This window comes from Chroicocephalus ridibundus, chromosome 2 (assembly GCF_963924245.1).
Source record: "Chroicocephalus ridibundus chromosome 2, bChrRid1.1, whole genome shotgun sequence".
Lineage (NCBI taxonomy): Eukaryota > Metazoa > Chordata > Aves > Charadriiformes > Laridae > Chroicocephalus > Chroicocephalus ridibundus.
Genome location: NC_086285.1, coordinates 137,522,395 through 137,536,807, shown reverse-complemented (window position 1 = coordinate 137,536,807; position 14,413 = coordinate 137,522,395). Strand labels below are relative to the sequence as shown.

The 14,413-nt window shown below is 39.4% G+C and overlaps 1 protein-coding gene across 4 annotated transcripts in view; it reads left to right on the top strand.

Moving 5' to 3' along the window:
* Window positions 1-14,413, top strand: part of TPD52 (tumor protein D52) — a 129,964-nt gene that overhangs the window by 28,516 nt on the left and 87,035 nt on the right. The window contains exons 2-8 of one of the 4 annotated variants that reach the window (XM_063327100.1): window positions 1,682-1,797; window positions 3,476-3,624; window positions 4,490-4,591; window positions 5,619-5,645; window positions 10,130-10,171; window positions 11,557-11,605; window positions 12,718-14,263. In XM_063327100.1, the coding sequence (XP_063183170.1) occupies window positions 1,682-1,797; window positions 3,476-3,624; window positions 4,490-4,591; window positions 5,619-5,645; window positions 10,130-10,171; window positions 11,557-11,605; window positions 12,718-12,834 (602 nt within the window). In that variant the 3' untranslated portion in view covers window positions 12,835-14,263. Of the gene's footprint in view, window positions 1-1,681; window positions 1,798-3,475; window positions 3,625-4,489; window positions 4,592-5,618; window positions 5,646-10,129; window positions 10,172-11,556; window positions 11,606-12,717 lie in introns of those variants that run through there. The other 3 variants (XM_063327097.1, XM_063327098.1, XM_063327099.1) reach the window with 3 other exon arrangements.

Below are 14,413 nucleotides of genomic sequence, written 5' to 3'. Positions count from 1 at the left end.
GGCACAAATACAGGCAGAAAATACACTGTTTTGGAAAGAATTTGTAGAATTGAGCTTTCCTGAGTTCAGTCACTTGATCAAGGACAAGGCCTCTTCTTTTCTTATGCTTGACAGCTCCTAGGAGTACGTTTCATAGAACACTTACAGCTAATTACAGACTCACAGAATCTTTTTTTCCCTGACTTTTCTGTTGATTGCGATGTAGCTATTTGATATCGCGTCTCACAACAAAATCATAGTGGTGGTCTCATTGCACATTAATGAGTTTTTGGATTCCCACACCAAATGGTATTGTGCAGGGGCATCAGAAGCTGCTGAAATGAGGATGGAATCTTATCTGGTTAATTACTATAGTGATTAGTAAGGCAACATTACTTAATATGTTCTCAACTTATCTGAATTATATATTTATATACATATGTATGCACACTCTCACCCTCTCTCCTTACAAACCATCAATCCTTACGGGGTTTTCTCTTCTCTTTTAAGATTCTTATTTATTTTTTTACTATCTATAAAACTATTTTACCTCTTGAATAGAGAATTAGTTCTGGGAATCCACAACCATTCCAGCATGCAGTATTTCTGCAAACTGCTCTCTTTGCAAATTAGAACAGGATTCCTTAATTCTGGCAAACTGTATGTTTAAGTGTCAGCTACAGAGATTCAAAATGGGAAATCTTTTGCTGGAAAATACGTTTGTCATGTAAAAAGGTGTTTAAAGTGATCTTACCGTAAGCACTAAGGACTAAGAATAAAGGAATCTTAAAGTGAGTGTATTTTAGTAATACAAATAATAATCTCCTTCCTTTCCCTGAAGCTGTGAAGGTGAAAGTTGAGGAAGACCATAGGGATGTTTGGTATTCATACAGAGGATTTTTGCAGAGTTTTGGTTTCTGGATTTGGAAGAAGAGGTATCATTGTGAGTGGATGCGCATCCTCATCAGTCCCTTCTCAGCGTGCCACCACTTTGTCTGAAATTACGGCCTTTTGTTCCCCAGCTCCTTCTCTGTGCTTCTTATCCAGGTGCAAAAAAGCAGCTTACTTCTAGTTCCATGATATCTGCGACTTTCTAGCCACAGTGGTACCAGTTATTAGGGACAGAGAAGTTGGGTAGGGTATGGGGGAAGAGTTCGTACTTGCAGTGCAGCCCTTTTCTCTGCTGTTGCTGAACTTGCTCATCGCGATGACCGTTCCCAGTATGCCGAGAATGGGCATTTTTTTAAAATCTGATCCAGAGAGCAGTGAGGGAGGGCGGCCTCTGCATTGGTCTTGAGCACCTCCAGTGCTTCCAGAGTTTCTGTGCCACATGAACGAGAGAGAGCAGAGAGTGCATCGACTCCTGGGCAGAGGGGCAGAGGTTGTGTTGGAGTCACTGGTTGGGACATAGCGTTCTGCGCCTTGTTTTCCGTTAGAGTAGTGGGATCCATTGTTCTCAACATGTTTCCAGCCTCCAATTATAGCAGCAGTTGCAATTATATTGAGCTTTAATACAATTTGGTAGAACAAAATAGCCAGTAAAATGCCTCTGGTTTCCTGTACACCGTAGCACTCTGGGAGCGTGACTTTGGTGTCCTCTCATCAGTTTTCTTTGTGCAGTGGCACAAAAGGGCTGTATATTAACGTTAGCTGCTATCTGGCAGAGATGTGATCTGACTTTTAATGGTTTATTCTTCTCCAGGGCTGCTAAGAAGTGACTCTATACCTGAGGTTGGAGAGGATGCTGCTGCTACAGTTGGTATGGCAGAAACACTCTCAGAAGAAGAACAGGATGAGCTAAGAAAAGAGCTTGCTAAGGTAAATTTCTTGCAAATAGCTCTTAAACTGCTCTTGAGAATGAAAATCTGGGATAATGCTGTCTTTGAACATACAGTTAATGCTTTGCATATTTATTCTGTGAGTGTCTAAAGCTGGGTATGGCACCCCTGTGTATTGCGGGGAGGAAAAGGGAGGGTGTCAAGGAGAAAAGAACAGCCAGTTCTAGCTATGAGGAATTACGCTAGAAGTGCTGAGTGTACCGATCTTAAACAAAGATGCATAAATGTCTAGCCCTTTTGTTTTCCTCAAGTGAGAAGGGGGTAAATAAGCTATCAATGAGAACATGATTGAAAGCCAAAACCAAGTATTGTCTCAACTGGTTTGCAGTGACTAAAGGTGTTGTTTCCATGAAGGATGCTTTGTAGTAATATCCATTTTTTCGCTAACATCTAACCATGTAAATATTCTCACCCATAGTTCACATAGCAGATTTTTTTTTAAGAGCGAGTTGAAGTTGCACTTTTTGAAGGACAGTTAAATATTCAAACCTGATACATGCATTTCAAAAGTTGTCAAAGCCAAGCTATATTGAGTTGCCAGTCTTTCTTCTTTTTTAGCTTTATGTGACTTTAGGACCCTAATAGAAGACCCTAACTTAAGCCCAAGGTTGGCAAATGAAGGATAGCTGTGAAATAAGCACATTTAATACAGTCTGGGGTTTGGTAGTCCTGAGTATTATTTCATGCCAAACCAATCAGCTGAAGATGGTGAGGGAGATCTGGTCCTGCTAGGATACATCACGCTGGACTTCGGACAGGTATCCAAAACCAAGATGCATTGAAGATATTGTTATTTCCTTAAAGGAGCTTAAATGAGCAGGCAGATTGATACTTTAAAGTAAGTGCAGTCTGGGTGAGGAAGTAGGGTTGGATGTATGCCTTTGCCTTTGTACCTATTACCTTAGTACCTCTGTCACATCTATATAACCCACAGAATGGCACTGTAAAATGGATTTGACATCTCTGATCGTGATCTGGTCATCTTTCTGTGAGAGGCTTAAGTGACCATCTGTGTAAAGAAGGAAGTGTACAAACAATACAGTTTTCTAGTTGCTGAGCAGGTGCTGTGTTTTTGTTTTCTTGTGGTTTTTTGGGTTTTTTGTTTTTGACATTCTTTGTTTTGTTTTAAACTACTCAGTCTGCCACCCTTCTTCCCCTGCTCTGGGGAAGGCGCTCGTGTGGCTGGATCCAGCCTGCAGTTGCTGTCTTAAGCCACAAAAGAACTTCTCTGTTTAAGCAAGGAGGCAGAACTTGTGTGCAGATCAGACAGGCTCTAAGTTTCCTGATACTGGTTATACATTGGTGTCTCTTCTGACGTGGAAGAAGGCTTGGCAATTGTCCCAGGTTTGACTAATCTTCAAGCTTCACATAGGCTAATGTTGTCTAAAGGTAATGATTTCTAACTATACAGTCTTTTAGTTACCAACTTCCTTGTGCATGTTCCAGTAACAGAGATAGCTGCAGGTAGATTACTTTCTCCCTAGCTCTTAATGTAGACTCTGTTGGATTTTCCTTTTAGTATTTAGAAATGTGAGGTAATGTTAAAAATGCGTTAGCCCTCCCATTACTAATGTCTAGCAGTTGTTCTAATAAATACATAGTTAAATGGCTGGGTATATCGCTTGTTAACTTGCCTCTCATCAACTCCACTGCCACAGGTGGAAGAGGAAATCCAGACGCTCTCACAAGTGCTAGCTGCCAAAGAGAAGCATCTAGCAGAAATCAAGAGAAAGCTGGGAATTAACTCATTACAGGAACTAAGGCAGAACATTACCAAAAGCTGGCAAGATGTTACATCAACCACAGCGTATGTATCAGTTCACAATGATTGTCTCAGCTGTTGAGGTGAAAACTATGTAGTTCTTGTCATGTCTAAACCCTTTGTTCTTGTGCAATGAGATGAGTGTAGATAACACGGAGTTAAGTTGCACTAAAACTTTTCTGGATAAATCAACATAGATTTCTTTCAAGAAGGCCACATTAACCATACCATCTCATGCAAAATAAGAACGATTAACCATAATATGGGCAATTCTGATACACTTTTTGCCTGACAGATCTGAGATACCATTACTGAGATACAGAGGTGCCCTAAGTCCAACAGAGTGCCCTTCTTTTCCAGCCTGAAAAATTGTTGTAAACTGAGCTTATGCAGGAAGAGGGCAAAGTCACAGTTAATGTTCTTGCCAAATACAACTGTTAGCTTAAGGTCTAGAGTGAAATGCGCTCTGCAATTAATGACTACGCATAATGTAAAAGGATGTACCTCAAACTACTTATGTTGAAGTTTATTGACAAAACCATTCGGTGTAAGATTTTAGACACTTGGCACAAAAAATTAGGCCTCTGTTCTTTTTAAGTGTGTGTGCATGGTGTTGTTTTGTTGAGTTGTTTTGGGTTTTGTTTTTTTTAAGTCTTACAATAGCAGAGAACATCTGTTCTGGGGGTGGGGTAGTACGTGTATGTTGGTGAACCTCATCTGAAGTCTGAGGTGGCAGGGATGCTGTAGCCAGAAGGGACTGCAACGGCTCAAAATAATCTCTTAAGTAGCTTGTCCGTTTGACCCCCGAAGTTTAAGTATACCTCTGGGTCTCATACAAATTTACATATACTAAAATGTTTCTTATGTGTTCTATTAAAATAACTACAGAGTTAATTTTGCTTGAACACAGATACAAGAAAACATCAGAAACCCTTTCTCAGGCTGGTCAGAAGGCTTCTGCTGCTTTTTCAACTGTTGGTTCAGTCATAACCAAGAAGTTTGAAGATGTCAGGTAGGTTTCTTTCGCTTTTCACAAGTAGTTGCGTTTTTGATTTAAGCAGGTGATGACTGAAATGAATTTATGCTGTTAACGTATCTAGCATTTCTAAAAGTTAATCTATCAAGAACCCTTAGCATGTGTTTTAGGTGAGCTGAGCAACTTGCAGCAAAATCTGCTTGTATGTCCTCACTGATGCAGAAGAGTTCTGTGGTGTGTATTTTATATATACAAGAGAAGCAATGTATGCTATTACCTTCACCGCTACTCTTACTTTTTTGCTAGGATTGCAGGTGGCAGTGTCTCTGCCTCTGTGTGATGCACATAGCGCTGTCATTTCTGTTCTCTGACTTTCTCAGCTTGTGGAACACTACATTTAAACTACTGATGTCTTTAGCTGTTTGTGGTTTGGTTTTGTTGTTGGCTTTTTTGTTGGTTTTTTTTTTTTTTTTTTTTTTGGTCTTGTGTGTGGATTCCCTTCAGGTGTGTTTTATTTCTTTGTAAGCTGTTCTACGTCATAGCAGTGGCTTGATTTTATTACCTTTCAAATAAACTATTGGCACTTTTAAATTCTTAAATATTGGCATACAACATATTTTGATTTTGTGTCTAATGACACAGCCCTTTATGCAAATTAGGTAAGTTTGGTGATCATTTTTAGCACTATTGTGAGCTGCATGCAGAACTCTTCCTGGATGCAATCCAATCATCTGCTTAGCTTACAATTCTTTGTTTTATTGTATAATTTTTACTACTGGAATATATGCAACCACTCGTCTCTGCTTCTAACTTGTTGTGAATAGTGGATCAAACTTATTTTTCAATTGTTGGACACATAAAAAAAATCACACATTATAACAGAATACTGCTGCAGTGTAATAAAATCAGCCCTCTGTTTTAAAGTGCTGCCATTAACCTCTTTCTTGCTTTTTGAAGTCTGGTGAGAAAACACCTTTTAGGTGCAGCTACACATTTACATATTTTTCTTCAGATTTATCAGAACTTCCTTTCTCTCTTTAATGCTTACTCTGGCATTGTGCAGACTACAGGCATTTTCACATTCCTTTAGGTAAGGTGGGCGCAAGAACTGTTTATGAAACTAAGCATGTAGTCAGACTGTCTCCATTAAAATCTTTAAATAAGTTTTGTCTGTAAAAGGTAATTTCTTTTTTTTTTTTTCCTCCAGTGTTAGTTAATGTAAAACTGAAGCGCTTTTAATGTCAGGGAAGATGTTTCTTCATGTTCACCTGGTAACTATCACAGAACATGAAATCTTTAGAGTACATAATAATCAATTAGTCTCTCTTCCTTCTAAGACAGACATCTGTTAAAGTGATTCTGCAAGTTTTTTTTGTAAAAAGACAGAATATGGTTTTGAGGTCAATGGCATGCAGAATTCCTCCTTCTCTTTGTCTGTACAGTGTTTTGCTTTGACAGAGTAGAAATTTTCCCTTTTTTGTGTCTATTCCAATGGTTGTTTAGCGTTGTGACTCTAATCAAATCACTAGAGTCTAAATGTAAAATAGTTTATGCATTCTCTGTTCATAGTTTGTCCAGTGAAACAGCCCATATCTTTGAGTTGATTACTTTAGCAGTTCCAAGACGCTGAGTATTTTAGTTACCTTGTCTGCATTGCCTTTTATCTGCCTAGTCTAAGCAAATACTCAATGTTAAGTTTTCAGTAGCTAAAATTCCTGTGTAGCAACTTAGGTCCGTTGCCTCTCAGCCTGTCTATACCCGCCTCTGAGTCTGGCTTCATCTTTTCTGCCCTCTCACTAAGTAGCTAAAGACAGCAGTAGGATCTCTATGAAGAGGTAGGGATCCGGCTCCTAGAGTATTAACGAGGAGCTGTAGCCCCGGGGGCAGGAGGAGCGTGGGGAGGAGATGGGCAGCAGCACAGGATGCTGTCAGAACTCAGGCTCTGAAGTGAGCTTGGTTCGCTCAAGTATAAGAATAGCAGCCTGTCTAAACCGTCTCCCCTTTAGCACCAGTAAGACAAAGGGAGCCTGGAAGATGTCTCTATACCTTTTGGATGCTTGGCTGCTCACTTAACAGGGTTCACTTTTCTTCCTTAAGGCTATGGTTTTCCCCTGCTAGTCTTAGACTATTGCATTCGACAAGGAGAAGCGCAGACTCATAGCTCTCTTCTAGCTTTAGGAATGTAATACCTCAAAAGAAGAGTGTCCTAATTAATCAAGTTAGTGGCTCGGTGGGTGTTGAGTACGCTGTATCAGAAACTGGGCCACTGGGAGGGAATGTAACAGGGCCAGAGGAGCCCACACTGTTGGTGTGCTTCTCGGGGAGAATCATGGCCATGGAAATTCAGGGCATGGTTACAAATTCAGGAGCAGCTGGGTTTAAAAAACCAAAACAAAACGTGAAGAATTACTGCCATTCAAGATCTTAGTTGCACTTAAACAGGAGATTAAAAATCTTTGAGTTTTTTGCTTTCATGAGGACCAAGTTCATCTGGGATTCAACCAGTGAATTCAGGTCCCAGGGTTATGTGACTACTCAGGTGGTGTCTGCTTTTAAGACTGCTCAAGTTTGAACTTTAGAAAGTTTTCCATGCCCAAGTTCTTTCGTGGAAATGAGAATCGATGGGCCTGATACTTACTTGAACAAACACTGAATATGCAGGTGTGTTTTTATTCTTAAACTCTTGTGTGGCTGTTTCATTGTGGCTTCGCTTTTCTTGTTTTAGCTTAGGGACCTCTCAGTTGTAATGGCACAATTTCTTCTGTGTTGGACTATTTCCACATGTTCCACGCAGCAAACATCACATGTGGGTCTTCATTCTTGCACTGCAAAGCTATTTTGGAGGGAGTTGCAAAAGGGAGTAAAGCAGCTGGTGGAGGTGTAAACTTGGAAAGTACTGAAATAGAGAGGAAGAGAAGGGACTGGTAGTGCGAAGTCAGTGTGTTGTTGCTTCCTTTTTGTGTTTGTTTCCTCTGCTTTTTGTTTTGCTGAAAATGAACTCTGTTCCTTCTTAGGTTTCTCTGAATACCTTTATTCTCCTTTATAAGAACGTCTTGGAACTTTTGATGAGCTAGCCACCCTTGTGCAGGCAACATCAGTATTACATGCAAACCAGCAGCAGTACCAAGATGTAGCGCTCTTCAAACTTCCTGAGCAATCATGACTTTGCACTTGGCTCCTCTTGCACTGCATCCGTATTAAGTCCTCACCTTTGCCCTGTTCTGAGATTGCAGAATAACTTTCTTTCCTTGCTTTGAAAACCTGATATGATCATGGACTCCTAAATATCATAATTTATCAGCATATCAGCTGAAAACCTATTAATAAAAGCAAGTTAACTAGTGTTTATGCACTCTTAAGGCCATGTTTTCCAGACAGGGTCTCTGGCATACCTCCTTGTGCATTTTCAAAATGTGAGGCAATGTACTAGCTAGAAAAATAATCATGTAAAGGATAAGAAAGCTGTTAATGGAATACAAAATACATGGAAGGCTGGAGAGCAACTTCTTGTGCCTTTTTTTGGTTTTATATATATATGTTTTTAACCTAGGGGTTTGCTTGTGAGCCTTGTAAAAAAGGGCTTTGCTTCTGCAAACCGCCCAACCTGATGGCCTAGTTATGAGTGTGTGCTTTGATGTGGCATTCTGACGTTTGTGGAAAGAAATACAAGTTCTTTTGTTTGTAAAGCTTTTCAAGGCTTCATCGTGCTTCTTTGCACTACTTGAAGAACTGGTGATTTGATGTTAAAAAAGATCAACTGCACTTACCTAATCCAGTTCTCCTGCAAACCAGATCATGCTGTGATAAAAGTATATACTATCTTATGCTGACAGTTTATAAAACGGATACTGAGTGTACGAAACTGTATATTGTGCAACAGCAAGTAAATCCTTCACGAATGTACAAATAGTTCTTCCATTAAATGATCTCTATGAGATTAAACTAAATAACCCTAGGCACCTGTTAAAAAATCTGCAATACACCATAGGTTGTTGCTTTTCTGTGTGGGCAGGTTTACAGGTTGTAAATGTGTAAGGGGAAAAGAAGGTAACTTTCACCCTCTTCAGCCTTAAACTTCATGTAGGGAGGCACTTCTTGCAGGGTGAGGGGAAGTGACTGAGCATGACTGGACAAAGAGAACTAGTTTGTATCAGCCTACTTCTGTACTAAAACTTGGCGTAGAGCAAGATCAGAACTTGTAGTAACCTGCGTCACAGAGCTCCAGAAGACAATCGGCTTCTAAGTGCTCTGGAAAAGTTTTGGAAGTGAAACCATTCATGAAGATGAAAACCAGCAGAAGTGTGTTTGGGGAAAGGGATGAAACACGGCCACATGTTACTGATGTGTGTCAGGACAGCCTCTGGCCTTTGCATGTGTGGTTCGCAGTACATGGTACTGGGATGTCAGTTGTGCATCTGCCTTAAGGGATCCCAGCCTTAAGGGAACTTTTTATGCCTCTAGTTTTTTTCCTATCACTGTGTTCTGCTGATGAGCCTCCCAAAAGAATCTCTTAAAATTTGTTCTGCAATAACATGGGACCTTTTTGCTTCTGTCAACATATCTTCCATTGTGCTGAAATACTAATTGGAGTTTTGGAGGTACATAAAATGTGAGAGAAGGGGGTTTTTTGATTGTTTGGTTTTGTTTGTTTGTTTGTTTTCCTCCCCCTAGCAATTGTCTGGAAAGTATTCCCTTGAAAGACATTATAAAGCCCAGTCAAATTTAACATTTCAAATATAGTTATGAAAAAATGTGATCATCAGTTTTTCTGACTTACTATTGTGGTATTTGACAAGAAACATGTAACACATAAGACTAATTTGTATCAAGAGTAAACAGGGATTTTTCTAGAATGTGGAACTACATTAGATTCCAGATGGTCTTGAAGTAATTTAGGAGCTCCTTAATCTATATCCAGTCACCTTCTAGTAGATGTGTGTTGCCACTAAACAAACAGTAACTGCATAGCAACATGGGCAGGTTACAGAAATCTTCCATGAATTTTGGAACAAGGTTGAGACTAGGACTTTCTCCCTGTCCCCAGCATAAACCTGACCTTGAATATAGATTGATGTGATTGCTTTCTCTAAATAATTTATATTGATGAGTAGATGATTTGTATTGATGAGTATGGAAATCTTAACACTGAGTTGAAATGGAAGACTTCTGAATGTGGGAATAATTCTTTCAGTGGATTGATAAGACTTTTGAGCATTCACTTTCTACTTGATATTGTCAAAACTGTAAATGCAGCATGTCTCTCATTGCTTGAGAAAGTTGACGAGTAGACAGACTGTTGCAGCTAAGCAGAATATGTACTAACAAGCATGGCACTTGAATCTTTCTAAAAAGGAAAATAAGTTGTTGCAGCTTTTGCTTTGTTGTACTTGTGTGCGTGCATGGCTAAGCAATTTAAAAAAAGCAAAACCAAGCAGTTACTGTGTAAAACTGTGTAAGACTGTTCAGCTATTTACCAAAGATAGTATCCAGAAGTCAGCTCTCTAACCCAATTTCTTCTCAGTCTGTCACTTAAACTAACTTCTCGCTTTCTTTTTTCTTAATGCTGGCATTTAGTATACGCTCCATACAACATTCAATTAGCATGCCTATTATGAGGTAATGTATGCATAATCCAGCTGTTGGGTTTATTTATTTTCATGTGTGGAATCAAGTCAAACTGAACTTAAGTCAACTCACATAGATTTAAAACAAAACCAAAAAACCCACTCAACTTTGTCATGGGTTTCCTGTACTAACATATAGGATAAAATTAGTTTTATTTCTGCTTAATGGTGGTGGTTATCACACATCTGGAATGTGACCAAGTGCACTTCCCTGCTGTTTGGAGAACAAGAACAACTTTTCCCTGCCTGTTAGAAATGTAATGTTAATAAATGTTTCCAAGTTCAAAAGGCAATAGCTCGGCATCTGTTTTAGGACAATGAAAAAGAGTAAAAAATACTGCGGTTTCACAGAAAGCCTCCTGCTGACTTGAAGTGCTTGCCTTTTCTCTCCCCTTGCTTGGCACTGTGTCCCTCCATCTCCTGAGAGAGTCTGGTTTGATATATATATGTCACTGCGTGCTTTCCCAAACGAAAGAGTGCAGCTAAGTGTGGGTGACCTACACAAATACCAAGCAAAGAGGGATGGGAAGCTTAAGACCTATTTTGAAAAAAAACCTCCTGTCTTTCAACTCTATAATTTGTTTTTGAGCCTGCTATGAATCCTTAGTCCGGTCCACTGAAGGCAAGCATTTTCCATCCTGCATAAAGGCAGAAGAGGTGTACAAGCTATTGCACAAATCTGCAAATGGCAGTGACAGCTAGTCAGAGCATTAAGCCACTCTTCTGACCCTAATAAATAATACACTGGCCCTCAGCATTGAAAATCCCAAGCTGCCCTGCTCTTCATATGCAGAACTTACCATTTGTAATCACAGCTGTCTCCAGCGCTTAAAAGCCAAGGGGGAGTCTCCCTTAAATTTAACACGTTAGCAGAAAATGACACTGCAAACCATGTTTTGTTGATTGAACACATAGCTTATTAAACTAATTTTCCTATAACAAGTGAAAACCTCTGATGGCAAGCTTTCTTCAGCAATAATGTACTAGGCTAACCAAAAGTGATGACTAAGCTTTTCTGAACAAATCCTTTAAGCCAGAAACCTGTTTGAAATCACTGGCAGTAATACGCTAAACCTAATACTTGCCAGTTCTCCCTTCCATGTTGTGATGAAAGATCCTAACACTGAGCCTGGCAATGCTTAGTTGCCAAAGATACAAATGAGCTGCAACTTGAGGGTGTTTGGATTTTAGTTTTGTAGTACTTGGGGAGATCCAGATCTAAACTATTTTTGGGCTACCCTTAAAACGAGTAAAGAGCCCCACACAAACCAAACGCATGCTGACATTGCAAAAAGCAACTGTCTGCTTGTTTTTTGATATTTAAAGACTAACCAGGTATGTTTTTAATTCTGTGGTTCTCTTTTTTTATTTTCCTAGAAATTCTCCTACTTTCAAATCTTTTGAGGAAAAAGTTGAAAACTTAAAGGTAAGCATTACCAAAATGCCTTGGTGATTGTGGAGCTGGGGATGTGGAGAAAAGACTGAAGTGGACTCTGGGTAGCCTGTTCTCTAGTTACTGGTGAACTGTTGAAGGTGCTTAGATGACATCTTTTTAAGTACTGTGGAAATGGTTTCTCGGCCTAACGATTTGAGAATAAAAAATGGTCTTCCTGCACCTATTACAGGAGGATGCCTTTACCTAGAAGGACTAACAGCTAGTTAACTTGCACAAATAGCTAGTGTAATATACCTGCTGTTATGTTTCCAAAATGGTCTAGGCTTTTATTTTTATGCCTTCCTAAGGACTAGTATCCTACACAGGAGAACAGCTTGGGATGTTTCTCTTATTTCTGGCATAAAATATGAAGGCCTTTGTACCATAATTTACAATTTACTCACAAAAGCTTCAAGTGCTAGAAGCAACCATTAATAGCTTCTCCAGATAAAAAAAAATCACTTCAAAAATAACTAATACATGTAATTGGAACCAGATTTGACTGTTCTTGTGGGCATGCTGGGTTGGATGAAGAAGCATGAAGTGATAGCATGGGGAAATAGGCATTCCTTTACAAACTAATTGGCATTAACAGTCCTGCCATCCCATGGGGTATATACTGTAGAGGGAAGTGAAAAGGCAAACACATTACCTGGAAGAAGTAAAATAGTTGCCATGCTCCACTAGAGATCTCAGGAATTGCTGTTGAGACTGAAAACTGTTCAGGGTTCCTGCTTGAGGAATACAGAAGTGAGTTTTAACTTGGAATCTTTCAAAGCCTGAATGGCTTGAAAGGCTGCTTACCGGTATCCATTTTTAACGGAGCGTGTGTCAACCTTCAAACTTCTGGAATTGGGGCTGCTTCATGCTTTGTGCATCTCAAAGTCAAAGGGAGACTGCTATGTTAAACTGCTGCTGTTGTTTGTGTTCCACATGATGCTTAGGCTTCTGAGTATTGTGGGGGTAGCCCAGTCCTGGAAAAGCTGCTCTGCTGAAAAGAGTTATTAAACTTATTCATGCGGAGGTACTGGTTTTATACAGTTAAGCGTTTTTGATATGCCAAGTAAATGCAATTTTATGTTGAGGCTCTCTCTGTGTTCTAGTCTAAAGTTGGAGGAAGCAAACCTTCCGGCGGAGACTTTGGTGACGTTCTCAACTCTGCTGCCAATGCCAGTGCCACAGAAACTATTGCAGAACAGACGCAGGAGGAGACCCACTGAGATTCCTGCCTTTGTCCTGCTACCCACTGCCAGATGCTGCAAGCAAGAACCAAGCACACTTGTAACATTCTTTGCGCTCTTTCCACCAGATGTGCTTTTATTTAGCACTTAGCTATTTTACCAGATTAACTGATACCAAGCTTGTTCGTGGGTTCCAAATATTTTTGAAACTAAAATACATTGTTTGGGGTTTTGTGTGGGAAGGGGAATTTTTATGCCTTTCAAGCATTCAAAGGACTTATCTGTAATTTGAAGGCAACCTTTAAAATATAGCAATGAAAAAACTCTTTTGAGAAGTTAATTATACTGTACATATACTGTGGATACATCATTTCTTTTGAATCTGTAACTACTGCTGAACTTAATCATTATGAATCTACTGCTGCTGCCAAAATGAAGGTTGTTACTTCACTCCCTTGTGATTATTTCAGTTAAGTGTTGCCTGCATGGGGGACACCAGACTAGGAGGATCACTCCCAGCTAAAGAAAGGACTTCTGCTTCAGCAGGCTTTAAACAAGTTATTCATAGCAGGATTACACATGAGTAGGAGCGTACTCTCTCACGAGCATGTTCCTCATACAACAGATGCAGATAGGGTAATACGTAACATCTAAAATTTACTAATTTGTCTGTGGATTGTCCATCTAGGAAACTTCTGACCATCGCAAATGGAAGCAAGATACCTACGAGTACTGGTTTGGTTCAGTTACAATAACATTTTCAGTCTTGTTTTTTTTTTTGTAAATGATGTTAATGTGGTAAGATATTCTGAACTTTTGATCAGTTGTGAATAGATTCATGTTAATTCACACGTGGTGGTGTCCCATTTACACTAACGAAGCATGGACTGTAAGAATAAGCCTGAGCACAATAGTTCTTTTTTTTAAGCCTCAAGAGAAATGCTCTCAAATGCTAACGTTGTTTCTCTTGTAGGCTGACCATCAAAAACATCTGTTACACCATCTTTTTTTTTTTTTTTTTGATGTGTGAAAAGCCTGTACCACTCGCACTGCTGTTCCTGCTTAAGGCCCCAGAAGTCTGTTTTGAGAGGTGCACGGTGTCATACCGCAGCATAGCTCTCTTACAAGATCTGTTCTCCTACATGTTGCTTTATCTGTTGTACTCTTCAAATTTCTTGCATTTTGTATGTTTCTGACACATGGTGTCAGTAAGGTTAGAACTTTTGGCAAGTGTTTTATCACCATGATTAGAACTGGAAACAAGTTTTGAAACGTTTGTGTGAAATCCATGAAACTTCAGCCGCTCACAGATGTCTGGAGGAAAAAAATCTTGGCTCCTGACAACCTTGTTAGCATGTCAGATGTAGTATATATGCTTAATTACATGTGAGAAGCTTAATAAAAACCTGTATGTGAGGAATGTATTGTCCTGTGAATATGGAGGATTATATAAATAAGAAATTTTCATTTCTAATTAAAAGTCCTTTAAGTTTGGTTTCAAAGTAGTGCTGATAAATACATACTACTGTATGAGGGGGTATCTGCATGGATGAGTTTGGCATTTCTAGAGAAGACTACGACTAGGTTGACTTCTAGTAGCTTACATAAAATTAAACCG